At 39.7% G+C, this 27,593-nt stretch overlaps 1 protein-coding gene across 2 annotated transcripts; it reads left to right on the plus strand.

Annotated features, from left to right (window-relative positions):
• The first annotated feature begins 2,358 nt into the window (after positions 1 to 2,358).
• On the plus strand, positions 2,359 to 27,361 carry rab11fip1a (RAB11 family interacting protein 1 (class I) a). 2 transcript variants are annotated; one of them, XM_028579024.1, is made up of 6 exons: positions 2,359 to 3,132; positions 19,033 to 19,469; positions 20,831 to 21,713; positions 23,346 to 25,112; positions 25,439 to 25,541; positions 27,126 to 27,361. In XM_028579024.1, exons 1-6 carry the CDS (start codon positions 2,783 to 2,785, stop codon positions 27,327 to 27,329), a joined length of 3,744 nt encoding a protein of 1,247 aa, XP_028434825.1. In that variant the 5' UTR covers positions 2,359 to 2,782; the 3' UTR covers positions 27,330 to 27,361. The 2 variants fall into 2 exon arrangements, with proteins under 2 accessions (XP_028434825.1, XP_028434826.1); XM_028579025.1 differs by lacking the exon at positions 23,346 to 25,112 and having other exon boundaries at positions 2,360 to 3,132.
• Positions 27,362 to 27,593: the final 232 nt, after the last annotated feature.

Below are 27,593 nucleotides of genomic sequence, written 5' to 3' on the forward strand. Positions count from 1 at the left end.
TCTGAAACATAAGATACTCATTTATTTTATTCATTTCACAAAAAAAAAAAACAATGTACAAGATATCTCTAAAATTGGCATATGATGTTGATTTTGGATGCATAATGAAAGCTTTAATGTTTTAGTTGTGATTTTTCTCTATGCATATCAATAATAGCATGACATGGAATACAAGACGGTCTATTTCCAAAGTACAGCTATATGCATTTAATCTGAGGACAACCTTTCACCCTAATGTTTGCTTCAAGTAATTGTGTGCTCATGTATGCTTTTGTAAGATTTTCTGTTCTGTTGTGTAAAGTGTGTGTGTGTGTGTGTGTGTGTGTGTGTGTGTGTGTGTGTGTGTGTGTGTGTGTATGTGTTTGTGCGTGCGTGCGTGCGTGCATGCGTGCGTGTATGCGTGTGTGAGAGAGTAATTGCAGGGCTGCGGCTGTACAGAATCTAAGTGAATAAAAAAAGCAATGCAAGACTTTTGAATATATGATACAAGTGTTTAATTTTTTTTTCTGTTTCCATCAGCACAGATAAAGTCCCCTTTGTCTGATAAACTCAGAAAGAATAAAAACCAGATGGGGAAAAATAAATTAAATTTTTTTATGCCCATTCACTTGATTCTATTTTCACATCCAGCTGAAGTGTGTTTCTGGTCTAATGCAAGAATGACTGCCCCCTTCTGGGGGGCAGAGACACTTTTCAGTCATTGTCAGGGATCTAAAATGTGTTAGCAAAGATCTTCTAGTGTTAGCATCACACATACACACTGATATACATGCTGACATAACAGTAAATCTTCTTACAAAAATGTTAAATGTTTTAGTATAAAACATTTCCAAAAGGAGCATCCACAAAATACTTCTCAGGTAGCAGGGGCCTGACCCAAAAACACAACTGCATGCCATGCGTCATAAGCTTTTTGAAAACATTTAATCAGAATGTTGCCTTCACATTTGAGTAGACTTACAAAGGTGTATGCCGTAATTCTGCTGTTCAGTCAGGTTTATCTGTTTGCAAATCAGGAAATTACATTAACAGGAAATAGTTTTTCTGTTATGTAGCTAATTGTCACTGCTTTTTCGCATTGTTCTTTGGGAGGAAGTCTTCATGAAACTCAGAGAATCACATACTCTACGTTGCTTGCTACTGTTAGGTGTTAATATGGTCAGCCTGTGGTGGACATATTCTGAGTGCAGTATGAGCTTGTTGCTCAGCCCCCAGCAGGATGTGTTCAGGATGTTAAACATAAAAATGACCATCTATTCCATGTGACTTATGGTTACCGCTCATGCGAAACAAATACAAACATTAAGAAAGGCTTGTCTTGTGCATGATTAAGTAGCCTATAAATTGCAGTGTCATCATGCTCCGGTACTTCGTGCATCTGGTGTCATGCACACCTTCTTTAATTGCCACGACTGAGTTGCTTACGTCTAATCTTCGCCTCTGTATCAGTACCTATGATTTAGTTGATCTTTTTCAGGATGTTTGCAAGAAAAACTTATCTGAACAGTATAAGACACATTTTGAAAAATCCAAATAATGGATTTTAATAGCTTTCATTCTAATGTGTGAAACTCCCTGCTGTGTTGCTGAAGAATGGTGCGACTGTCTATTTCTAATGATCTATAATTGAATGTCATTCTACTGAAACATTAAGTCTGTACTTTTTCATATAACACAAGCCTACAAAAACCCATGAAAATGTGGTGAAATATTTTGTTGTAACTTCAACCCCAGCAATGATCGACTAAAAGAGTATTGCTTGAAAACAACTTGCACTTTAACAACGTGGACAGATCAAGTTGTGGATAGTGGCATGTCAGTGAGAGATATGATTTAAGTGATTATATCCTTCTTTGTTCTGATGACGCATTCATGGCTTGACATTTAGGCCATCTGACACAATTTCATCATGAACTTAATGTTCCTTAACCGTCTACAAACAAACAACACTTTTATCTATACCAAAACATTCCTCTTAGTAAAAAAATAGGTTTTAATACTTGCATATACTTTGCTTACCTATTGTAATTTAATTGTCCTGCAGTGATAGTCTTTTATATTTTTAAAATGTGTCTATACTTCAGAATATACACTGCACTACACTACACTGCATTACACTTAACAAACCTCAGTCTATGACTATTTCAGACCCCAAATAAAGTGAGAAACATAATTTGTCTGGCCCTCCTATCCTTCAAGTGCTAAATTGGCCTTATTGAACTCAGTTTCTGCGAGGGTAAACTGATTTCTGATCAGTGGCCGACTTCTATTTAAGGGTCCGCGACGTCTCAACGCCCTCCTCCTCCTCCACTGTCCAATCACTGGCGGGCTTTAAAAAAAAAAACGGATAGAAATATAAGCCAATCAGGCAGCACCATGAGGAGTATGGGTGGGAAGTAACATCAGGGGAGTGAAGTGGTTTTACGTAGCGGAGGCAAAACAAGGAAACTGTTTTTATGAAATCCGCTTACAGGAGTTAGTGAGTTAGTCTCACTGCATGCTACACAGGCTAGTGCTAGCGCTAAGTTGGTTAACCGAGTATTAACTCAACTCAAGTGTTATTTGAGGCTTAGATATAACGTTACGAAGAGCCCGGGATAAGTATTACGACATCAACCTGAGCTTCCCGAACTGAAGTCAAGCTAGTAGGTAACCTAAACCTACCGCCGCAGAGGACGGCGAAGGGGAATTACAGAGTTCAGGAAAAGGTTAGCCAACAGCCTGGCGTCGTTAGCTAAGACAATTGGTGTTAACTTTTGGTAGAGCTTAACGGACTTCCGCTATGTCTCTGGCCGACCAGAGCCAGCAGTGGTACCCTACGAGTGTCCAGGTAACCGTGCATCAGGCTCGGAACCTGCGCCCCAAGGGCAAGAATGGCACCAACGACGCCTATGCCATCATCCAGGTGGCCAAAGACAAGTTTTCTACCTCCGTGTCTGAGAAATGCGTCGCTCCAGTGTGGAAAGAAGAGGCTTCCTTCGACCTGCCGCTCTTCCACCCGGGAAACGGAGACCGCTGCACGCTGTACGTCATCGTGATGCACCGGGCTCAAGTGGGGCTCGACAAGTTCTTGGGTCAAGCTGTGGTGAATTTACTGGATCTCCATGACAACAAGTCAGGCAAAAAGACAGAGTAAGTGACTACTGTTGTGTGGGCCTAGCCTGTTTGCTAACTCATTCATAACACTGTTCCACAGAAAGCTGAGAATGAATTGCGTTAGGTGTTTCCCCTGGGGTTATTATTTTTATTAGTCATGAGTTACACAAAGCTATCCACTAGTTCAGACAATCAAATCAGCTGTTTTCTTATTTTTCTTCTCTAAATCCAGCCTCAACCTTAATTCCAGTTTATTTACAGTGCAGCATCACCCCAGAAAGTCTCTGAAAACGTTACAGAATTATAATTAATTATTTATTTGGTGATTTTTATAAAAGAACCACATAAAACACTGCACAGCAGTAATTACATAGAGCGACATTAAAGATAGTCCGTCCACATATTCGGTCTAATCTCACTTATTGTAATGAATTACTTTAGGCTAGAGCTGGGCAATATATCGATATTATATCGATATCGTGATATGAGACTAGATATCGTCTTAGATTTTGGATATCGTAATATGGCATAAGTGTTGTCTTTTCCTGGTTTTAAAGGCTGCATTACAGTAAAGTGATGTCATTTTCTGAACTTACCAGACTGTTGTAACCGTTCTATTATTTCCCTTTACCCACTTAGTCATTATATCCACATTACTGATGATCATTTATCAAAGATCTCATTGTGTAAATATTTTGTGAAACCACCAATAGTCAACACTACAATATTGTTGCGATATTGAGGTATTTGGTCATAAATATCGGGATATTTAGATTTTCTCCATATCGCCCAGACCTACTTTAGGCTACATCACACAACTTGAAATCATTTTAAAAGCATGGTTAAACTGCAATCTGAAACTAAATAGGCACGTAAACAATTTTTGTTGGTTCATTCATACCCCACACTACCCCTTGGTTCAATTGATAATCATTTTGGAATTTGAAGGCTGATATTGTACTGTAGTCTTCATTTGACTGTATGCCGCTGAGTAGGGGTGTGAATCTCCACTGGTCTCACGGTTCGATTACGATTATCCTGTCAACGATTCCAATCGTTTTGATATCCCGATGCATCACAATGCATCACCTCCTCAATATTATTATATATTGCTACACATGGTTTTCATCAACAAATTCAAGCAGTCCGACATATATCAACTCCCCTTTTTATTGTATCTGCTCTTAAAAAAGACACTTCCTCAATGTAACGGAGTCTGAACACAGCAGACAAAAAAGGCAGAAACCAAAATAAGCAGTGACCGGAAAAATCAACAAGCAACATCAGTAGGCAATAATCGATTATGGTCTGTCGCTGCATGGATGCTGAATCGCCTAGGGCCGCATCGCGATGCATCCATGCGATGATTCATTTCAACGCCCCTACTGCGGAATGATTATTACTTGAAATGAACAGGACCCATTAAACCAATTACTGCTAAACTCGCCACACAATATTATGACAATTATGCAATGTGAATATCTCCCTTAAGCGTTACCTCCTTTTAAGAAAAAGGATTAACAAAGCTCTTGTGGCTAACACATACCTGATCAGGATTTTTATTGACATGGCAATCCAAAATAAATAGCATTCTACAATTTCTTTACCACAAGAGGTGGTGAAATTTTGTCTTCATGTATTTCATTACCTGAGATAGCCAGTCCGTCAGGCAAAACCCTTGTTTAAATGCGGTATTTAAGTTGTTCTCCTTTCACACAAAAACATTTTTTAGCGGCTTTTTGCGAGTAAGTCAGTGTCTTTGATGAAACGAATGGAGGACTAGTCAATCATTTAAAGAGCATTCCTTCATTTGCACGTACAGTACAGGCCAAAAGTTTGGACACACCTTCTCATTCAATGCGTTTCCTTTTTATTTTCATGACTATGTACACTGTAGATTCTCACTGAAGGCATCAAAACTATGAATGAACACATATGGAATTATTTACTTAACAAAAAAGTGTGAAATAACTGAAAACATGTCTTATATTTTAAATTCTTCAAAGTAGCCACCCTTTGCTTTTTTATTAATAAGGGAATAAATTCCACTAATTAACCCTGACAAAGCACACCTGTGAAGGTAAAACCATTTCAGGTGACTACCTCATGAAGCTCATTGAGAGAACACCAAGGGTTTGCAGAGTTATCAAAAAAAGCAAAGGGTGGCTACTTTGAAGAATCTAAAATATAAGACATGTTTTCAGTTATTTCACACTTTTTTGTTAAGTACGTAATTCCATATGTGTTCATTCATAGTTTTGATGCCTTCGGTGAGAATGTACAATGTAAATAGTCATGAAAATAAAGAAACGCATTGAATGAGAAGGTGTGTCCAAACTTTTGGCCTGTACTGTATGTGTAAACTGAAACCTAGCAGGGAACTAGTCATCTATCCTTGAGTTTATTTTGGCCATCAGGAGTTTTGAACATCCAATCAGTTCAAGTCTAGTTTCAGAGACAAGTAGAGACACAGATGAACGATGCACCATTTCAGGTTTCAACAGGTCACAAAATGAAGAAGAAACAAGCTTACATTATGTTACATGTCATTTAGCTGACGCTTTTATCCAAAGCGACATACAATTGCTAGATACAGTATGTCAGAGGTTGTATGCATGTGGAGCAACTAGGGGTTAAGTGTCTTGCTTAGGGACACATTGGCTGATGTATTCCAGATGTCACTAACCCTAAAACATTAACTATGTGATGGGACCTCTCTGCCCCTCCCTCCTCTTATCAGTGTCTGAGAAGAAAAACGGAAAACTTTGGAGTTGAGGGGGAAAACAGTCCAAGATAAAACTAACCTCAGCACTCTCTCTGCCTTCTCTCTCCGCGTTGGAACAAACGCTAATGTTTAGCTGCGACTTTTATTTCATAAGTTGGTGTGAAGCCAACTCTGTCGCTCCCTCATATTGCTGCTGTTAATATTGCACATTCCTCATGGCTATTTGCTATCTCACAAATACGTGTGCTCACACCCAGATGTGTTACATGAGTCAGTGTGACATCTGTGGGGTGACGTAGCGTAGCGTTGGGTGTAACGTAGGTGTGACAAGAACCAAAATAACACATTGCATTGGTGTTATATTGAGACACACACACACACACACACACACACACCCTTTTATGTAAGAGGCATTTAAAAAAATAAAGATGGTTTATTATAGGCTAGATTAGGGCTGCACAATATGAGGAAAATGCGATATGCGATAACGTTGAATATCGCAATAATACGTTCTGCATTTCTGCAGCTTTCAGTATTCTACTAAAATACAACAAAGTGCTTGTTGAATTCAAAACAAATGAAAGGAAATCATTTCAAACATTATTTTATTGAACAAATTGAACATAAAATTTAATATAAAATGCAACACTGAAAAAAGATGCCCTGTTAAATTTTTAAAGGGCAGTTTTCTGCTGATATTTACTTTCAAATAACACAAAAAAGATCTCTGAGTGTCTTTGGCGATGTGTCACAGCCTTTTGCGATGCGTTTATTGCGACCAGTTGATATTGCGATGATGGTAACAAAAACTATGTGCCGCCCTAGGCTAAATTCTGACTTCCAAATGTGGCTTTTCATTTTGAAATTACCTTTTTGGGTAAGACTAAGTGAGGTGGTTGATAGCTCCCACACCCACAGCAAAGTGCAGCTTTGATACAGCCCCAGTATGACCTCATTCACTCAGTTATTGTACCGTCATATCTGAGATGTTATCTTTTGTTTGCTCTGTACAATTACATTTGAACGGCAAAGTTCATTCCTTTGCACTTTCCTTTTCCAAGTCTGAACTGCTTCCCTCCCTCTCTGGCTCCTTTAAGATCCACTATGCAGGGTATTGGATGTTGCTGTTTTGGCCTTGAAGCGTGTGGTGTTAGATTACTATCCGGCTTCACTGTCCTGCTGATACAGGGTGTGACATTGAGGACTTTGTTTTTCCTGCTGAAAGGGAGCCCTGCTGTTGCCTCTACAGAACACAATACAGTGTAATCGAGATGAAATTAGGTCACTGGGCCGTAAATTGGAGTTGGTTTGAGAATAGGAGTCAAGTTATCAGACCTTAAGATAAATAACAAGGAAACTATTTAAATTAAAGGGTTACTTGTACATAACATTTAGGTAGTTTTGGTAGTCTGAAGGGATTTAAAGGTTTGATTTGAGTGTATTTTTATTTATTTTTTTAACAGAAAGGATTTGTTATTTTTTTTTTTTTTTTTTTTTTTTAAAGATTCTTTGTAGGGCTGGATCTAGTTGTGCATTGCCAGACCTTTCTCCACAGCGCTGCACAGGAAGGTCTGGCTAGTCCACCCAGCATTCGGGGATGGGAAAAAAACGTGCTCTGGTTTATTCGCATTTCTTTGAACCAATCACTGAGGCTATTTTGCAGAGGCGCCGTTGCAAAATAGCCTCAGGAAGGAACTTGTTTTGGTGGAATTACCCTGCAGAGATCTGAGGTGCAGTTAAATTAAGCAACGCGTTGTTTCATGCTAACACGGAAGTCATATGCCCACTAATTGAATTATCATTCCCACCAGTCACAACCAATCACAGCTATTTTTCACATCAGGCGGTCCATTTAAATGTCATGCATGCTGCTTGGCTGATCCAGGGAGCATCATTAGAACAGAGCCTTCATCACCAAGTATAACTGTATTTCCATTTGTTGCAATAAATGGTTAAATCTATGACGAGAGTGTTCCTGACCGAACCGTAGTCCTCATAAATCAACCGGAGTTTAAAATGGCAACCAGAGCTCCAGACTAACTTTTTGCCTAACGATACATAAATGGCGATACACGATATACAGCTCTGTATTTTTTTTACAAAGTGGGCTAAATGTTCAGTTTTAAGTCCAAGGCACTTTTCACAAGCTCTTTTATTAAAACAGATAGTGATTAAAATAAAATGCAAAGACCGGGTTTCCTTTACCAGTTTGAAAATATACAGCTGCAACACATGTAAATGAAAGTTATCGGAAATAAATAGCCTAGGATATAAATTGGTCGCACTCTAGAGCCCTGGCAACACAAAGAAAGCGGAAGGTATCGGACATCCGGCGGAAATTTTCGGCAGTACCTGAACAATCCCGGAAAGGAAACGGTGTTGATATACAGTAGACCCTGCATGGCCCTGCAATGTCATGCTTCTTCCGGCTGAACCCTGCAGCTTCCCGCTACATCCAGTCACTGTTCCATTATTAATGTGACTATTATTGCCACTGTTCATCACACCCCCAACCGGCCCGTCAGACACCGCCTACCAAGAGCCTGGGTCTGTCCGAGGTTTCTTCCCAAGAGGGAGTTTTTCCTCGCCACTGTCGCACTGCTTGCTCTTGAGGGAATTACTGTAATTGTTGGAATTGTTGGGGCTTTGTAAATTATAGAGTGTGGTCTAGACCTACTCTATCTGTAAAGTGTCTCGAGATAACTCTTGTTATGATTTGATACTATAAATAAAATTGAATTGAACAGACTACGAATATTCGAATGTTCGTTTGATGTGTTTGATTTAAAAAAAAAAAATTTACTGTTGTGTTTTGTTGGGATTAAGCTGCTAGCTGCTGGCTAATTTATGCAGCGCTATGTCGTCTATCTCAGCCCAGAAAGGAGAAATGTTGAGCTACAAGCGAGCAGTCTGATGTTTGTAGATGACTGTATGTAGGGCTGGGCGATATGGAGAAAATCAAATATCATGATATTTTTGACCAAATACCTCGATAACGATATTGTAGGGTTGACTATTGGTGCTTTCACAAACCATTAACACAATGAGATTTTTGATAAAAAAATAATCATCAATAATGTGGATATAATGACTAAGGCAAATAATAGAACAGTTACAACAGTCTGGTAAGTTCAGAAAAGTACATCACTTTACTGTAATGCAGCCTTTAAAACCAGGAAAAGACACCACTTATGCCATATTACGATATCCAAAATCTAAGCCGATATCTAGTCTCATATCACAAGATTGATATAATATCGATATATTGCCCAGCTCTAACTGTATGGTTACACTGTAGCAGCCTGGTGTCGTTTTCAGGCGATTTGATAAAGGTAAAGATAGTACAGCGGTTCATAACCCAAATGCTCTAGTGAGGCTCTGGCTGAGCATTCATTCACGAACACTGCATCGGTCGTCATTCATCAGACAGTCCGGCAAAAACGCAGGTGTTTCCCTTCATTTTGAAGACCTGCAGCAAAAAGTTAAGACCGAGCTCAACTTTTGGAGAAAACCAATCCTGAGGTCACCCTGCGGTAGACAATCACGTAACCGGAGATCAGACTCATCAGTTCCTGTTAACGTTACTGTAAACAGGAAACCTCACTGCCTCTATCGCTGCAACAAAAAAGTTTTAAACACTATGAAGGTAGAAAACAAAAGACGAGCACTGAACTGCCCAGAAGTTGGTGTAACAACAGGTGACTGTGTCCTGCAACAACAAAGCAAATTCACTTGAACTCTGGCTTCATCTCATTTTCTTTTTCTTTTTATCCGCTGCCTTCACGTGCGGTCGGAAATGTTGACACCCTCCGCCGTTGGCGCCGAAGCTTCGAATATTCGCCGATAAGTACCGTAGTTTCGGAGCTCAAGAAATGGTATTCGGTACAGCCCTAATTGTTTGTGTTACCAGTAATTTATCATTTAATGGCTGCATCTAACAATTACTTTAATTATTGATCAATCTTGTGCTTATTTCCTAGATTACTCCGTTATTTGTTTGGTTTATAAAATGTCAGACAATTGTGCAAAGTTACTGTTCTTCTTAAGCCCAAGGTGATATCTTTTTAAATCACTTGTTTTGTACCAATACCGTGGTCCAATAACTAAAGACATTCCTTTTTAAAATCACACAGCAGAACATTTTTTAAAAGTTTTATACTAGTGAATGTTTGGCCTTTTTGATTGTAAAATTATCAAAATACATTATTAAAATAATTGCAGATTAAGTTTCTGTCAATTTATTATTTCAGGTCTAAACTGAGTTACAATATTGGACATTTGCTGCAGAAGAGTCAGGTTCATTTTTTTGTTCAGGCACCTGATCCGCAATATTTATTTTGTAAACAAAGAGCAGAGCAGTGGAACTAAAATGGCTCCCATCCCGACATATTTTCAGAGAACCACCTTCAGAGAATGGAAACAAAGAATGATCTTAACTGAAACTTTCCTGCAGTGGCTTTAAGATGATTTTTAAAATGCAATGTTATGACCTGATGATCTTTGAAACTAGAGCTGCAAAGATTATTCAATTACTTGTCAACTGCACCAACTATTTTGGTCATGGATTCATCAGTTTATTTAATTTTTTATGAAAGAAAAAACTTCTTTGATTCTAGCTTGTTATGTGAATATTTTCTAGTTTCTTCACCCCACTGTGACAGTTGAGAGTTGTGGACAAAACAAGACTCTTTGGGGAAACATTGATCGTCACTTTTCACCATTTTCTGACGTTTTATAGACAACACAACTATCCATTAATCGAGAAAATAAAGTAATCAACAGATTAATCGACAATGAAAGTAATCGTTAGATGCAGCTCTACTTGAAACCTTTTTAAAATGCAATAAAATGTTAGTGTTTGATGTCACTGAGTGTTAACCCTTGGTATGTCTTCTCGTCAACCATGAACTTGTTAACCTTTTGAGTCAAAATTGAAAATTAACTATTTCTGTCACTTTTTCCAACATTTTTGTCGCTTTGTTCAATGCTTTTTAATCATTTTTTTTCTTAAAGCTTTTTTATTCATGGTCAATAAACCTAGTTCATATTACATTATACCTCATTTTTGAGTTTAAAAAAAAATAAATTATGAATTATTTTGCATAATAGTTGAGATCAGAGGCTACTGAGTGAATCACAGACTGCTATCTGTCAAAGTTTAGTCAGGAGAAAATTGAATGAAACCCACAAAATTCAGTGAAAGTAATCATTGATTTTTACCTGCAAAAATCGTTTTATGGAATTCATCCATGCATCCATGTTATTTTTGGGCAATTTAGTAAAAATCTAGTGTATTTCTGATAACAAAAAAAAAGTCAAATTTGACCTGAGGACAACACAAGGGTTAAACACATTTACATTTTTACAGTATCGAGTGACTGAATCCATTCTGGTGTCCACTAATAGGTTAAATACAGTCTCTCCTGTGAATCATTAGACATGAAAACAGAAGTGCCCTTGGCAGTGAACAGAGGGAACCTGTCCAGCAGGACCGGTGATAGCGTGCAGCGGGCTTGGCTCTGTGTTTCTATGCAAACAGAACAGAACAGAACAATAACGCCCTGCCATCTCATAATTGCCATAATAATGCATTCCGTCTCCATACACAGCCAGATAATGGTGCATTCCATGCTGTAATTGATGTTGACAAGACATGAACAACATGTCTCTTGATTGGCTGGAGAAAGTGTGATCTCTCTGTCCTTGTGCACACTGTCCTTGACTAGGCATGCTGGAAATAAGGCTCGGCTTGACTTTAATTCCTTCACGCGCTGCGCAGCACCTCCCTGCATGTTTGAACGTGTTTGAGGAATGTTGGTTCCCTCCCATGCTTGTTTCCTGAGTGACTGTTATCCTCCGAAGAGCCTGTCTGGATGTACAGGACATGACACTACAATGGATTACGCTGCAGCAGTAAACTCCATATGAACTGCAGATAACTGTCTGGTTAATGCCACGTCATATTATTGTTTTGTGACAGATATCTTCACGATACTTCAGTTTATCTCTCCCACATGTTATTCTGTCGAATGATCAAAGAGGGAATCACACAGTGACTTTCACAGTTAGTTTTTTTTCAACAGTTGGTAACACACATTTCTCAGAGTTCACTATTTCAAACTCTTCACACAGTCAACCCAACAGAAGTCGACGTGGTCTAAACTGTGGATGACCTTTTCAGTGCTTTGACACAAAATGCATTTAATGACTACGTGTTTTCTCACTCAAACTCAGTCACCACCAAATTGATGTGTATTTACAGTCCATTTTGCACATGTTTACATAACACATAGAATGTTAAATTTACGTAAAAAAACTTAACATACCACAATGTTACTACATATTAGACTGCAATTTGCTACATTCTGCTACATTTACATATACAAAGTAGGGCTGTGTTAAAATAATCGATACTTCAATTCAAATCGATCTTTTGTTTGATTGTGTGATCTGATACATTGATGAATAAAATCCCCAAATCAATCTTTTGATCTAATCGTTTTACCATGGATGTATAAGTAAAAAATAATTTAAACAAACTTTTTGTAAAGACTAACCTTGTGAATTATGAATAATATTTGAGGGTTGCTTCTTGCTTGTACAATTTACAGCCGAAGTTCTCTGATAATCTTTTGTATCCAAGCTAAATTGCTGTTGTAACTAGGGCTGCACGATTATGGCCAAAATGATAATCACGATTTTGATCAATATTGAGATCACGATTAATTATCACGATTATTTGTTGATTTTAACCAAAGCAAATTTTATTGTCACATAGGCTAATTATAACTGCTTTTACATCCATATTGTGCTACATTCCTTAATACATCCATATTGTGCTTATACTGTGAAGCAGTACGCCATTTCAGCAGTTGTGCGACCGCTTTCCACACATGCACGTTTGCCGTAAGGTGGCACATAACCTGACGAAATAGCAAAGCGGATTTCGGTGGCTCATTACTCTGCTACTTACATGTCTGCGTTGCGCTCTGATGCTCCGAAACCCGCGTTAGAGCCAACATAAACATTGCTGCATGTCACGCTAGTAAACCCTAATAACACGTTACACAGCAGGTAGCGTTAGCCTACCGTCAGCCACAGTAGTAACTTGATTAAATACAGCTAAAATGCTGACAGCTAAACAGTAGTGTGACAGGATTCCAACAGCGGGTTGTCAAACAGTCTGCTGCGAAAGCTACGAGCTAAAAGACACAAACTAGCTCTGGTCACTGCTGTTGTCTGAAAAAAAAACTTTGATAAGGAGTGTTCTATGAACGGAATGACGCATTTTAAATATCGCTCGATCACGCAGATTTGATCGCGGCAAGCCAAAATCGTGATCGTGATTAAAATTCGATTAATTGTGCAGCCCTAACTGTAACAGAGACTTCCCTAACATAATTGATATTGAATCAAAAATGTAATTGAATCAGGACTTTGTTAATCGGAATCGAATCAGGAAATCATTGGCAATACCCAGCCCAAATAAAAAGAAATGGATAAAAATGCATAAAGTCCTATTTAGGACATAAAACACACTGAGCGCCTATTTTAATTCCTTAATTATGAAGACTTGTGCCAGGCGAGGAAACGGGGTAAGTGACGGAAAATTTTGTGATTGTATCGGATAGGGGCGGGAATCACCAGAGGCCTCACAATACGATATCATCACGATACTTATGTCACGGTACGATAGTATTGCGAATTTAAACATTACTGCAATATTCTGCGATGTATTGAAATAAGTTATCTTTTTTTTTCCAACTTCAAATGATGTCCCCAAAAGGAAACTTTGTCAACATCTGTTTTATCTAAAAAAGATACATTTCTCTGTTTGTTCATCTCACTTCAATTGTATTTCTGCAAAATGGGATTGTCCAGCAGACAAACTGACCAACATGTCAAGAATAAAAGATCTATACTTTGCGTCTGTGTATCAATACAGTATTGCCATGGAAAATATCGCGATACTATGCTGTATCGATTTATATTATTTTTTTTTTCACCCCTAGTATCGGACGATGTGACATTTCAGCGTTCTCTTCCAGTCTCTAGTCTAGTTTACAGACCATTTCTCTCCATTCCTCAACCCCATAGAGGAATTATTGTCCAAACGGAGGCAGATAGTTGATGAGCACCAACCACATGATCAGATGTCCCTCTAATAATGCGGACTGAATGATTGATGACTGGACATAATCTGCAGAAGATTGCCAGGGATGGGTCAGGCATGCAAAGGTGTATTACAAGAGGTGTGATGTGGCAAATGCAGAAGACGAGGCATATTTTCTCGATTAAACAATTAGTTGTTTGGCTATGAATCAGCGTTTCCTAAAGCCCAAGATGACGTCCTCAAATGTCTTGGTTTGTCCACAACTCAAAGCTATTCAGTTTACTGTCACAGAGGAGAGAAGAAGCTAGAACATCACTTTTTAAGAAGCTGAAATCAAAGAATTTTTCTTTTTTTTTGTATTATTATTTTTTTTATTTTAAATAAATGACTCAAACAGACCAATTAATTAATTTTTGCAGCTCTAGTTGACAAGTGTTGTATTTCGGCATTTGTCTTATGCAAGTAAGTTTTGCATTTCATTACTGGAATTACTTTAGTTTTGTGCACTTGGAATATTACTATATGCAAAAAATGGCAAACAAACAAAGCCTATTTAACATTTAGTTTTTTGACATTTACTGGAAGATAGCACAATCCAATGTGTTGGAGCCATTATGCAACTTTGTTTTGTTTATATAGATGTTAATCCATCTGCAGTTTTTGTATGAGGTCACTGGGTGGAGCATTGGCACGAAAAGGCATAAAGGTAATCAGCCAGAGGTACACAGGTGTGGGGCAACCAGGGAAAGCACACAGCTTTCCACCGTGTGAATCGTGTCAGGGTATGTGTTAGCGTGTTAACGTAGGTGTTGGCGTTTATGGTTATTGGAGTTTAATGGAAACAGCTGGACAACTGAAGGATTCAAATCAGTTCACAATAAATGGGTCACAGCACCGAAACGTATGGATTGTATACCTAATGTAGGTCTGCTCAAAAGACTACACTAGAGCCCGACCGATAAAGGATTTTTAAGGCCGATAGCGATACAAATATTTGGTGATTTAAAAATCCGATATATCGGGTGATAAATGTATTTTTTTTTTTTTAAATCCAGAAACTCCTAACAAAACAAACAGATTTCCCTAACATTAGTTATTTCTTAGTCCTCACAAAAATAATATGATAATGCAGTTTAAAAATAAACTTGTTTTGTCACAACAGAACAGAGGAACATCAAAATATATTAAAGTTCTGATAAATAAAATGTATAAAAATTAGGGCTGCAGCTATCGATTATTTTAGAAATATAGTAAGAAATAATTAGTAAACAGCAATAGTAAATATTTAAATGTTTTATTGCCAAATTCCAAGACCCTTAAAAAAAATACATTACAATAGCACATTTTTGGTGGCCCAAATGTTAATATTTTTCACCTCCTTCCCCTTCTTGCCTCTGGCTCTTTGTACTGGATATGCAAAAGAACTGTTCACTAACCAGATGGGTAAATGTGACGGTACAAAGCTTACAGCAGGGCCATTCAACTACATTTTCAGAAGCCTAATACACAGGAATGCAGACATCACCGGCATTTGATTACTTCATTCACGTGCATATTAAGTGGCCATGCTGGGGGGAGGAACCGGTTTGTCTCCGGTTTCCAAATATTAGTAGCAAACTAATAAACTTACCTTTTTATTTAACCAGGAAAGTCCCATTGAGATTTAAAAACCTCTTTTTCAAGGGAGTCCTGGCCAAGAAGCAGCAAAAGAGTTACAAACCTACAATACAATTACATACACATTATGAAAAACAGTTACAAAGGATCGACTCAAGTGTTCTCAATCTGGATTTAAAAGCGTTCAATGAAAGTAATTCAGTCAATTTCCAGTCTTTTTGCAACATGTTCCATGTGTGGGGGGCTGAGTAAATGGAAGCCCTTTTTCCCAGTTCTGTACGGGCAAGTGGAACAGCGAGCAACAAAAGATCATTCGAACGCAAACAATGAGAGCCAACACTCCTCCGTGAGATTAAGTTACAGAAGAGTTAAGTTGAGAGCTATCGATCTGTCAATCCTTTCCGTGTCCAGGCCGGGTGAGGTTTCCCGTGTTGAGTCATATGAAACTTAAAGGGTTAAACACGAGTGTTGCCAACAGGGACACTGTAGAGCGCCCTCTGGTGGACAAACTATACAAAACACTCATAACATGGTTGAAGGGTGTTTCGTCCATTTTTATTTTATTTTTTAAATATTCATTTATCGGCCATTATAAATGCCGATACCGATAGTTTGGAAAATGCCTAATATCGGCCATTGGTCGGGTTCTACTCTACACCATGAAATAAAGGAGTGACCTTTTTGTTGCAGTGGAATCGTGGTTCATAGATACTTCAAAGACACTAGTGATACATGTTCTGATGGGTAGCATTAGTTTTTTATTGGTGACATGAGTACATTTTGGATGTTAGATTAACTGTTGAGCTGAGCTGCATATCGTTCAAAAGTTTGAACTGTCTTATTGAAAAAGTGAACTCTGTGTGTGAGTATATCCAATTGTTAAAAAACCAAACAAAAAAAAACCTGTGTGAAACCGTTAAAGGGCAATGCTGTGTAACAAAAGAGTTTAAAAGTGTTTCCCCTTTTAAACCCTAATTGGCACTTCTGCTTCATTGTTAGTACATCTAATAATAGCAAGGCTTTAATTGTAAAAGCAGAAAGCGTGGGTATAACTGTGATGGCACTGATGGCCTGGTTTTAGAAAGGGCTCTCCAGAACACTCTTAACGTTTCCCTTGTCGACAGTAAGTGCTGATCCTGTGCAACAGAGAGGACATGGGGGGGGGGGAGCCGGAACAAAGCTGTAATTGTCGGGCATTATCTGTGGTTGGGGTTGGCATGGTGCTCCCAACAGGAACTGGAACAAGCTGTTTACAAGTTAATGACACCTACGTTATCAGTCTCAGGTCTAAAAAGACGCAGCAGACTAATGTCAACAGGTTTGAAGTCAGAGATATTAGGAACCCGGGGATTTATGTTTCGCATTTGTTTTATTCACAATATTTTTAAATATTCTACTTGCATTTATCCCAATTTAACCACACTTTAAGTGAGCCTATATGTTGCTTCGTATATGGCAGTTTTGGTACTTTAGCTTTCAGCTTTTTCTTTATGTCACTGTTATGTGACCCAGATAATGTAATAACACAAGTACACAGCCTATGAAGTAAACAAAGCCTTGTTACTATCATAAGACATTTTTTTAACTGTATCCCCTCCTTGTCATTTTTGTTGCTATGAACATCTATAGGGTCAAGTGCCCAAGATTTCTAGAGATTCCTTTTTATTTGTCATTTTTATGCACTATTTATGCAAATCCACTAGTTAATAAATAAGTCGGTAGAGACAGAAGACTTTACAATTCTAGGCTCATAAATAAAAACACTTAATAAATAAACCAAGATTACACTAAAATAAGCATCAATTAAATAAGATTATGCTAAAATGGAATTCTAGAGGAACGGTCTCTTATTTGAAGTTCAACAACTTGCAATTTAAATAACAATAAAAATATATGGTCTGACCAATAATCTCTTCTATAATTACAATGTGGCATATCTAAACAAAACCAACAATTACCATTATCATAGGCCTTAAGACCTCGGCTAATGGTAGCAATTAATTGCGGTTAAACAAAGAAACCGCGATTATTCAAAACAAATTGACAATTATGTAATAATTGTTACAGGCCTAAGCAGTTCAACATAATATTTGTATAGACTTACATTTGCAGTGTAGAGCTGCAACTGATTCTTTTCATTGTGGATTAATCCGTCAATTATGATTCTGATTGATCAAAAACAGTTGTTTAGTTTATAAAAACATAAATGCTCATATGGAGTTCCCGAAGCCCACAGTGACGCCCTCCAATTGCTTCCTTTTGTCCGACCAACAGTGCAATACCCACAGATATTTAAATTACGATGATATACTGTATAGCCGCATAAGCAAATCTTCACATTGAGAAGCTGAAACCAAAGAAAGTTTGGCAGGTTTGCTTAACAAATGACTTAAACAATTAAGCAACATGGTTGCCTAAATTGTTTTAACCTAATAGCTGTTCGACGTCTACTGCAGTGTTGGTGATACTTTGAGCATAATGGACCAAACAAGGCTGCAATTTAAGATTAGTATTATTGTTATTTTCAAGAATATGTATCTTTTCATAATTTTTTCTGATGAACTTCTTTTTATTTTTTGTTATTTATCCAGGTAAGTCGATTTTTGAGAACAAATTCTCATTTGCAACGACCACCTGTCACATTCATACCTGGAAGCTGCCCGGTACAACCCCAGTCTGATCTGCTGGCCGCTGAGCAGCTCCACTGGAGCAGGTTGGGGTTTAGGGCCTTGCTCAAGGGCACCTCAGTGGTGGTGATAAGGGAGGGACAAGCGCTGCTCTTTCACTTTCCCCACCCAGATTTGATCCTGCCGTCATCCTGTCTGGGGATTGAACCGACGACCTACCGGTCACTAGCTTGCTTCCTTAACCCCCTAACCCCGTAGGCCACCAATGCCTAGGCCACCACTCCCCATTTAAAAAGTTTGTATTTTTGACGATATATATATATATATATATATCTGGTCAAAATGAAGGAGTAAATTGTCACATTTAAGATGCAGCAAAAAAAAGTGATTTCTGCTTGATTAATAAATTAAACTTCTAATCAGTAATTAATCAGAAGTGTGGTCATTTCAGGCATGTTAAAAAATGACATTTTACAGACAAAAAGCCAAAAACAGTTCTTTAACACTGTTTCATTTATAACTGTAATGGAATTATTTCAACTTGTTCCTGTACAAATCAACTCGTTTCATACAGTTTATTTTTTTTAAATCGTGGTCTTATTTATCTTCATACTAAGGCAAAGATTTGTCTTATTCTGTCTAATTGTCTCAAACAAGGCAAAATGCACTGAGATCAATTGGAAATGTCTCTCCCTTTCGCCACGTTTTTTAAATTTTTTTCTTGTATTGGGGAAAATAAGTCTTAAAGGGTGATTATGAGGCTAAATTCCTTGATACGGTGTGTGTTTAAATTCCCATGACCTTGCAAAAATTCCATCTCAAACCTCTGATTCGTTTTCTCTTGTCGTTGGCAGTTGGTTCAAGCTGGTGGACAAGAGTGGGAAAGAGGACAAGGTGCGAGGGGAGGTGCTGCTAGATATCCAGTTCATGAGGAACAACATGTCAGCTAGCATGTTCGACCTCTCCATGCAGGACAAGCCGCGCTCCCGCATCTCCAAGCTGAAGGACAAAGTCCGAGGGAAGAAAAAGGACGGCTTCTCCGACTCGGCCTCTGCTATCGTTCCCTCTGTCAGCAAGGGCCTCACCGACAGCGAGGGAGAGGCTGACGCACAGTCCCTCAACCAGTCTCTGGAAGTGAAAAAGAAATCCAAGCTCAAAACCCTCTTTGCTCCCAAATCAAACTTGCAGAGAAACCTCTCACAGTCCATGTCCACACTGGGGACTCTTCCCGAGAAGAATTCCTCGCTCAGTAGCAGCCGCTCATCTGGCCTCAATGTAGACTCTCCTGAAGGTATCTTTCTACACTCTGTGTGAACTGTATTAGGGCTGGGTACTGAATTCAATACTTTTTAGGCACTGGCCAAAACTTTCAGTCAGTCTGACATTTATTTCATTTGTATACAAAGTAATATAACATGGATTTCTGTTTTGCCTGAAACTGATATGATGTACAGTACAGGCCAAAAGTTTGGACACACCTTCTCATTCAATGCGTTTCCTATTTACATTGTAGATTCTCACTGAAGGCATCAAAACTATGAATGAACACATGTGGAATTATGTATTTAACAAAAAAGTGTGAAATAACTGAAAACATGTCTTGTATTTTAGATTCTTCAAAGTAGCCACCCTTTGCTTTTTTATTAATAAGGGAAAAAGTTCCACTAATTAACCCTGACAAGGCACACCTGTGAAGGTAAAACCATTTCAGGTGACTACCTCATGAAGCTCATTGAGAGAACACCAAGGGTTTGCAGCGCTGTCAAAAAAGCAAAGGGTGGCTACTTTGAAGAATCTAAAATATAAGACATGTTTTCAGTTATTTCACACTTTTTTGTTAAGTACATAATTCCACATGTGTTCATTCATAGTTTTGATGGCTTCAGTGAGAAACTACAATGTAAATAGTCATGAAAATAAAGAAAAACATTGAATGAGAAGGTGTGTCCAAACTTTTGGCCTGTACTGTAGACACCGTCAGCGGTACCGTATCAGAACATATTTAGGTGAATCATTGGTAAAAACAATAAATATAAAAAAAAAAAACTGTGATTCTGGGGAAAAGAATCAATTTTAAAATGGTTAATAGCCTAATAGCTGGTTTGATTTCCATTGAGAGATGATTTTTTGGAACACACCCCATGCCAATCTCTAGGTATGGTGAAGGGTATGTGATGATGTGGGGCTATTTTAATTCCAAAGGCCAAGGGAACTTTATCAGGATGCATAGTATCCTGGATCCATGAAATAACTGGCCTTTAAAAATAACAATCTGCCTGCCTCTATGGGAATTTAACATAGGGGTGTACTCACTTTTGTTGCCAGCGGTTTAGACATTAATGGCTGTGTGTTGAGTTATTTTGAGGGGACAGCACATTTACACTGTTATACAAACTGTACACTTAATACTTTACATTGTAGCAAAGTGTAATTTCTTCAGTGTTGTCCCATTAAAAGATATAATGAAATATTTACTAAATTGTGAAGGGTGTACTCACTTTTGTGAGATACTGTACGTGAATCCATTATTTTCCCCACACACACACAGTATTTTGCCAGTTCTGTCTTTGCCCTGCTGCACAGTACAAGTTAACATTACTTTGTTTTGCATGTCAACAATGACGTCAAGTTTCCCTGTGTCTCCTCCCGCAGTTAAAAAGAAATTCAAATTCCTGGGACACAAGCGGACAGGAAGCTCTGACAGCAAGTTGTCTCAAGGTCCTTTCTCCCTGCTGGGTCGCTCCAAGCAGAGCAACAGTGACCTGAACAACCTGTGCATCAACGGCAGCCACGTGTACGCAGAGGACACGGAGCCCAAGAGTGGATCTACTCTCAGTCTGAACAGCTCAGGCCAAGGATCAGTGGAGGATGTCCGCAAACACACCTCAGATGTCCCTGCAGATTCCTCTTTCAGCATACCTGTCCCCTCCTACAAGCATGAGTCTACAGACAGGGCAACCCTGGAGCAGCAGCCCCATCAAGAGGAGGAGGGGAGAAGGCAGGCAGAGGCGAAGCGCATAGCAGAGGCCAAGAGGCTGGAGGAAGAGGAGAAATCCAAGCTAGAGGCCAAGCGGCTGCAGGAGGAAGAGGAGCGCAGACACCGGGAGGAACAGGAAAGGAAGAAACGCTTCCTTGAGGAAGAAGCAAAGCGGAAGAAACAGAAACAGACGGAGGAGGAAAAAGAGAGGAGAAAGCAAGAGGAAGCAGCCGAACACCAGAAGCTGGAGGAGGAGCGGCGCAGAGCCGAGGAGCAGAAACGACAGGAGGAGGCATCCATGAGCGACCGGCTGACCTCTCTGTTTGGAATGATCCGAAAGAAGGAGGAGAAGAAGGAGGAGGTGGTACCGCAGCAAGCTGCAGAGGAGATACCCAAAACAGCCCCTCGCAGCAACATCTCCCACCACTCCAACAACCCGTTTGACGACATTCCCCTCAGCTCCGATCCTCCAGTTAGCAGTCATGAAAGCCCAGCTGATGATCCGAAATCCAGCCTCAACCAACAAAAAGAAAAAAAAGTGTCCGCAGTCAAGCCCAGGTAGGCCTTCTTCTCAAGTTACTCTGCACTAGGGCTGTGCAATTACTAGAAATTGTAATCGCGATTATGATTTTTGGCTCCTAACAATCACAAAAACAGATTAATCGAAAAAGAAACATTGTTTTGCGCATTACGTTTTGCCTTGTGTTCAAATTTATTCAAACGGCAAAAGTATTAAGGGACATTTTACAGTTCAAGGTGTTTCACTGTCGATTTGTTTAACGTTTTTTTCAAGTTCAATAATTGCCACATCTTTCCAACGAGTAATCGTGTTAAATAATTGTGATTTCAATATTGACCAAAATCATCGGGATTATGATTTTTTTTCCCATAATTGAGCAGCCCTACTCTGCACTAATGTTATGTATTATGTAATGCCAGTGTTATGACACTGGGGATGCTATTGGTTGCTTGTAGGCACACTATTCTTAGAGTTGCCTAACTGGAATTTTTGAATACTGTCATCCATAGGCGGGGTAAGTGTAACTGCACATACTGTCACCTTTTGGGGATTTGTGCATTCAGTTTTAATTTAAATTCAAATAGGCAAGGCAGCTTTATTTGTATAGCACATTCCAGTAACAAGGCAATTCAAAGTGCTTTATTTAAAACATTAAAGAGCAGTTAGACGGCTTTACATTTTTGACTTTGTCCATGCACAAATAAGAGGCAACATTAGAAATGTTATTTAAGAAAACCAAAACCCATACATTATTACACAAGTTTCATCCTATACACCATGTCTGTCAACACCAAAACTATTGAATTTCTGTCTTGTTTTTTTTGACTCAACCTTGTGACTGTCTTGCATGACCAAAACTTTGAATTTCCTTCTACGGTTGATGGACCAGTTTGACCCGTTTGGTCTTCTTCAGATGAGAATCTGGGTGTAGTTTGTGCTTGGGAAAGTTTTGTGGAACAGGTTGTGGACTGAGCAGAGCTCATAAGGAGCGACTGAGCCACACTGTTTCTTTCCTTGCTGACGTCTTGGGTGATTTGATTTAGTTTTTAGATTTTTATTTGTATTTTTTATAGTTGTTTGTGGACTGGATCTTTTATTTTTGAGCCATAACGGTAAGGGGATGTGTTGCTATTGTCGTTGATGTTACAGTAGCTTTTGTTTTCAAGAATGTTAGCTAGATGGCAGATAGCATGGGCATTTAAAGTTATGTAGTTGTGATATGTTGTTACATTTTGATGCCATTTCGGAATACCTAGTATAATCTAAGTGAGCTAATCGTATAGCAGAGATGTCACATTGTAGTCTTTTCATATTTAACAGTCAAAATGTCTCAACGTGAGCAAGTCACCGCTAAAAATAGACACGGTAACAGCAAGACGCGTGTATGTCGGATGTTCTGTCTGTAGGTTGGACATTGAACCATTTAATGAACAAATTATTTTGTCATATTTTAATGGCAGCCTTGTCTAGTGCAGATTTATGGAAGTAGTAAAGAGTACTTAATGAAATGTCTAAGGGCTAAATAATGTGATGTTGTGTACTGGGATTACATCGTTTCTGTTGACATGTGAGATGGTTAAATTGGTGACGGGTTGTACACTGGTGGAAATGACTTCAGGTGATGTGATGGTCACACTGACCTGTAGGCCTTTGTTTTCACTCCTTGGCAGATTTACTCCATCTCTGGAGTCTGAACCCGCTGACTGCCAACTCCCCAGTCAGCTGTGTCCTTCCCCAACCGCGTCTGAGTCCACCCTCTCTAGTGTCCCATCTGAGTCCCCCGATACTTTCTCCAGTCTCCACTCATCCCTGGCTCCACCCAACATAAGTCAGAGCCTGTCTGGTTCTCCTCGTGGCAGCGTAGAGGATCTGTCCTGTGTGGGATCTTCACCCACCATGGCGGATAAGAAGAGAAGAGCCCCCGTGCCGCCCTCGTTCAGAGTGCTCGGGACCCAACCTGCAGGAAATACCGGCCCTGTCAGGGAGATAACAAACCCTGCATACACAGAGGCAGATGGGCCGCAGCAAGGCAGAAAAGCAATGTCCGTACCGCTCCCCGATTATGAAACCCTCTTTCCTCAGAAGAGGCACGGAGTGCAAGGGCACACTCGATGGGACCACATAATCGCTGAGGTCAATCAGAAACACAGGGACAGTCAAGAGATGAGCGTGGATGGCCCACAGGAGCATGAACCCAGTCTTAGGTCGTCACCCCCACAGGAGAGTCCCGCTATTAGGCATTCTCAAACGCAACCTCAAGAGACAAAACCTGTGTCGTCAAAAAAAGTTGCGGCCCCAGCGCCGCCTAAATCAGTCCTCCAACCTCCACAACCTCGATCAGATTCCAGCCAAAGACCGAGCCAGAGTACTGCTCAACCATCTCTCATGAGGTCTAATCTGCCCGCGGTCCCAGAACCTGTAAACTCAAGCAGAGAAAGTCTCTCGGGGACGTCCAGGGGTGGAGCAAGGGAGGCGTTGCGCCCACCACCCGCAGCGACGCGGGCACCCAGACCAACTAGCCAAGTGGACTTGGATACGCCAGGTGATGAAAAACAAGTGCAGGTCACTGTAAAGAAAGATGCACCCACAGCTAAACCCAGACAGAAGGTTAATGGCCAAGAGCCAGAACAGCAAGACGATTCTGCTGTGACGCCAGCGGTCTCAGACAAATACGCAAACATTAACCTCCAAACATCATCTAGTTCACGTATTAGCAGCACGGGCAAGAAAGATGGGCAGGAACGGGAGAACTTTGAGTTTGACCCGTTCCCCAGCACTGAGCTTCTTTCCAAAGACCCATGGGCACAGCCGACTCGGAACCAAGACGTAGATTACCTTTTTACCAGCAGCGTACCAAAAGGGCGGAAAGTTGACGACAGGCGAATGTCCCAAGACGACCTCGATAACCTTTTCAGTCAAGAGAAGCATACAGAGCCATTTGATTTTAACGGCAGCGATTCAAAAGAACCCAGTGAGCACAGGACAGACGACGAAGATTCAAAGCATGTCGGTCCTGCTTTCCAAAGAAGGAATTCATCGAGAAAAAACCAGATTATTCCGCCCACACTTTGCTCGGATAATAACCCTTCCAAGTCTCGAAAAGAGCCCCCGTATAAAGCAGAAACAACGGTAACCACAGCTTATCAAGGCCTCTCCGCAAGAGGTGTTAGCAGTGAGCCTATCACACCGAAGTTTCCAGCTGATAAGAAAACACAAAGCAAATTTAATGGAGGAGAGGATCCATTTGGAGCTGAGCCTTTTACCCCTACCTTGACTTCCCCAGAACCCCTCCAGGTAGTTATGGAGGAACCAGCACCTCAGGCAGGAGGCATGTTTCCCCCAGACAAACCTTTGCGAGCATGGGTCTTACCCTCTGATGTTCAGCCTGTCAGTGCTCAGAATAGCAATGGAGGTGGGCTAGCCTTTACTCCACGCAGGTGAGATTTCACAAAGAATGCATTAGTGGACTGTTTATGTAGACTTTGCATTTGGCATCTGGTTGCTGCTGTTACTTTGGGAGGCAGATAAGGTGTTGGGATTGTGTACCTATTTTTTTTTTTTTTTTTTTTTTACCTATTCCAAAAAGCTTGTGATTTCCATGCAACTTGGATCACAGTGAAAGGATTTGGAAGATTTAATAATGGATTTAATAGTCCCTTTCTCCTGCTTGTAATTCTTTTCTGTGTGTATATATATATTGTTGAACTTGCTTGCAGTGATCTTTTTGAGCGCTGTATCATTTATGTATGTGCTTTCTTTACAGGCCTCATCCAGTGAAGCCCATGAGTTTAGAGAGCCAGGCTCCCATCAGCAGCCCCGCTGTGAAAGAGATAAAGGTCCGCGAGAGCCCACCGGGGAAGATTCAGGTACTGTAAATAACAAATTGGAACCTGAAAACAATTGTTGACATTTCCTCTCACCGCAGCAAATTGGATTTTCCTGCAGGAGGAAGTCAGGGACACATGACATAAAATCTCTTTTCATCCTTTAACATACATTATGCACATTTAAGAGTCCAATGTTTTTGGGTTAATCCTCAGAAATGTTGCTGGAATTGAGGTTGGTGGTGGGGGGGTGGGGGGGGTTACATGGTTCACACTTTAACAGCTAAAAAATATAAAATCTAAATATGGGACTTTAGTCTTGGAAATGATCCCAATTGAAGCAAAGATGCTTGATTTTGAGTCTGTAGTCAGACCTGTCCTTAATTCATCGATCGATTTTCAATTTAAAACAAAATCGTGACGCAAGGGCTGCAACTACCGATAAACAAAATAATTGGCGATTCATTTAATAGTTGACAACTAATCGATTAATCAATTCAATTTATTTATAGTATCAAATCATAACAAAAGTTATCTCGAGACACTTTACAGATAGAGTAGGTCTAGACCACACTCTATAAATTCCAAAACCCCAACAATTACAGTAATTCCCTCAAGAGCAAGCATTAGCAGTGGCAGATCTTGCAGATCTTCATGAATAACTCCCCTGACCTAAAGTAAAGTGGAACCATTTGGACTTAAATAAAGTATATAATAGTTGACAACTAATTAATGAATCGATTCATCTTTGCAGCTCTTACGTGACACCCCTGGTCAGGGTCCACTGGCTGGTGAATGTTCAAATGTTAGCAGCCACACAATTAGATTACCATTTTTTAGTTGTTTTTTATTTGGCTGGTGAGTGAAGCAATTCTATCAGCCAATTGCATATTTTACCAGCATTTGGCTAGTAGATGGTGCTACTTTTGAACCCTGCCCCTGGTACTAAATTAAATAAATCAACATTATTTTATTAGAATAGAGCCTGACCGATAAAGGATTTTTAAGGCCAATATCAATACAAATATTTTGGGATTTAAAAATCCGCTATTACAATATATCGGCTGATAAATATATATTTTTTTTAAATCCAGAAACGCGTAATAAAACAAACAGATTTCCCTAACATTAGTTATTTGTAGTTATTTGAGTCCTCAATAAAATAATATGATAATGCAGTTTAAAAATAAACTTGTTTGTTTTACTGTCACAACAGAACAGAGGAACATCAAAATATATTAAAGTTCTGATAAATAAAATGTATAAAAATACAAACTTAAGATATGAAACTTAAAGTCCTTTGAACAAAAACACTAACAACAATAAAAATCAAAGCGTGTTGCCAACAGAGGCGTTGTAGAGCGCCCTCTGGTGGACAAACTATACAACGTCAACACTCATAACACGGTTGAAGGGTGTTTCGTCCATTTTTATTTTGTAAAGTGCCCATATTATGAACAAAAATCACCTTTTTTCTGGGATTTGGGGTAGGGTTGGGTATCGTTTGGATTTTCACGATTCCGATGCCGAACCGGTACTTTTATTGGCTGATAATAATCGGCCCGCCGACATATCGGTCAGGCTCTGTATAAGAATACTGAATTTGCTTTTCGTCATCCCCCTCAGGTGGCGCACTCGGTGCAGAGCGGCCCGTACACTCAGCTGACACAGGAAGAGCTGATCACGCTGGTGGTGCGGCAGCAAGCCGACCTGTCCCGCAAGGACTCTCAGATCGTCGAGCTGGAGGAGTACATCGACAGACTGCTGGTCCGAGTCATAGAGGAGCAACCCAGCCTCCTGCAATCTCTGAACGCCTCCAAGCCAGTGTAAGGTACCGGCTGCTGGAAGACCAGCGTCTCACCCAGAGAGAGAGAGAGAGAGAGAGAGAGAGAGAGAGAGAGAGAGAGAGAGAGAGAGAGAGAGAGAGAGAGAGAGAGAGAGAGAGAGAGAGAGAGAGAGAGAGAGAGAGAGAGAGAGAGAGAGAGAGAGAGAGAGAGAGAGAGAGAACGTTTGCACTGTTGTCACCGTGTACCGAGAGACACGATCTCCACCAAGGTCTTGGAGCATTATGCACTTTCTTAGTTTCAGAGTCAA

This window comes from Perca flavescens, chromosome 5 (genome assembly GCF_004354835.1).
Source record: "Perca flavescens isolate YP-PL-M2 chromosome 5, PFLA_1.0, whole genome shotgun sequence".
Classification (NCBI taxonomy): Eukaryota; Metazoa; Chordata; class Actinopteri; order Perciformes; family Percidae; genus Perca; species Perca flavescens.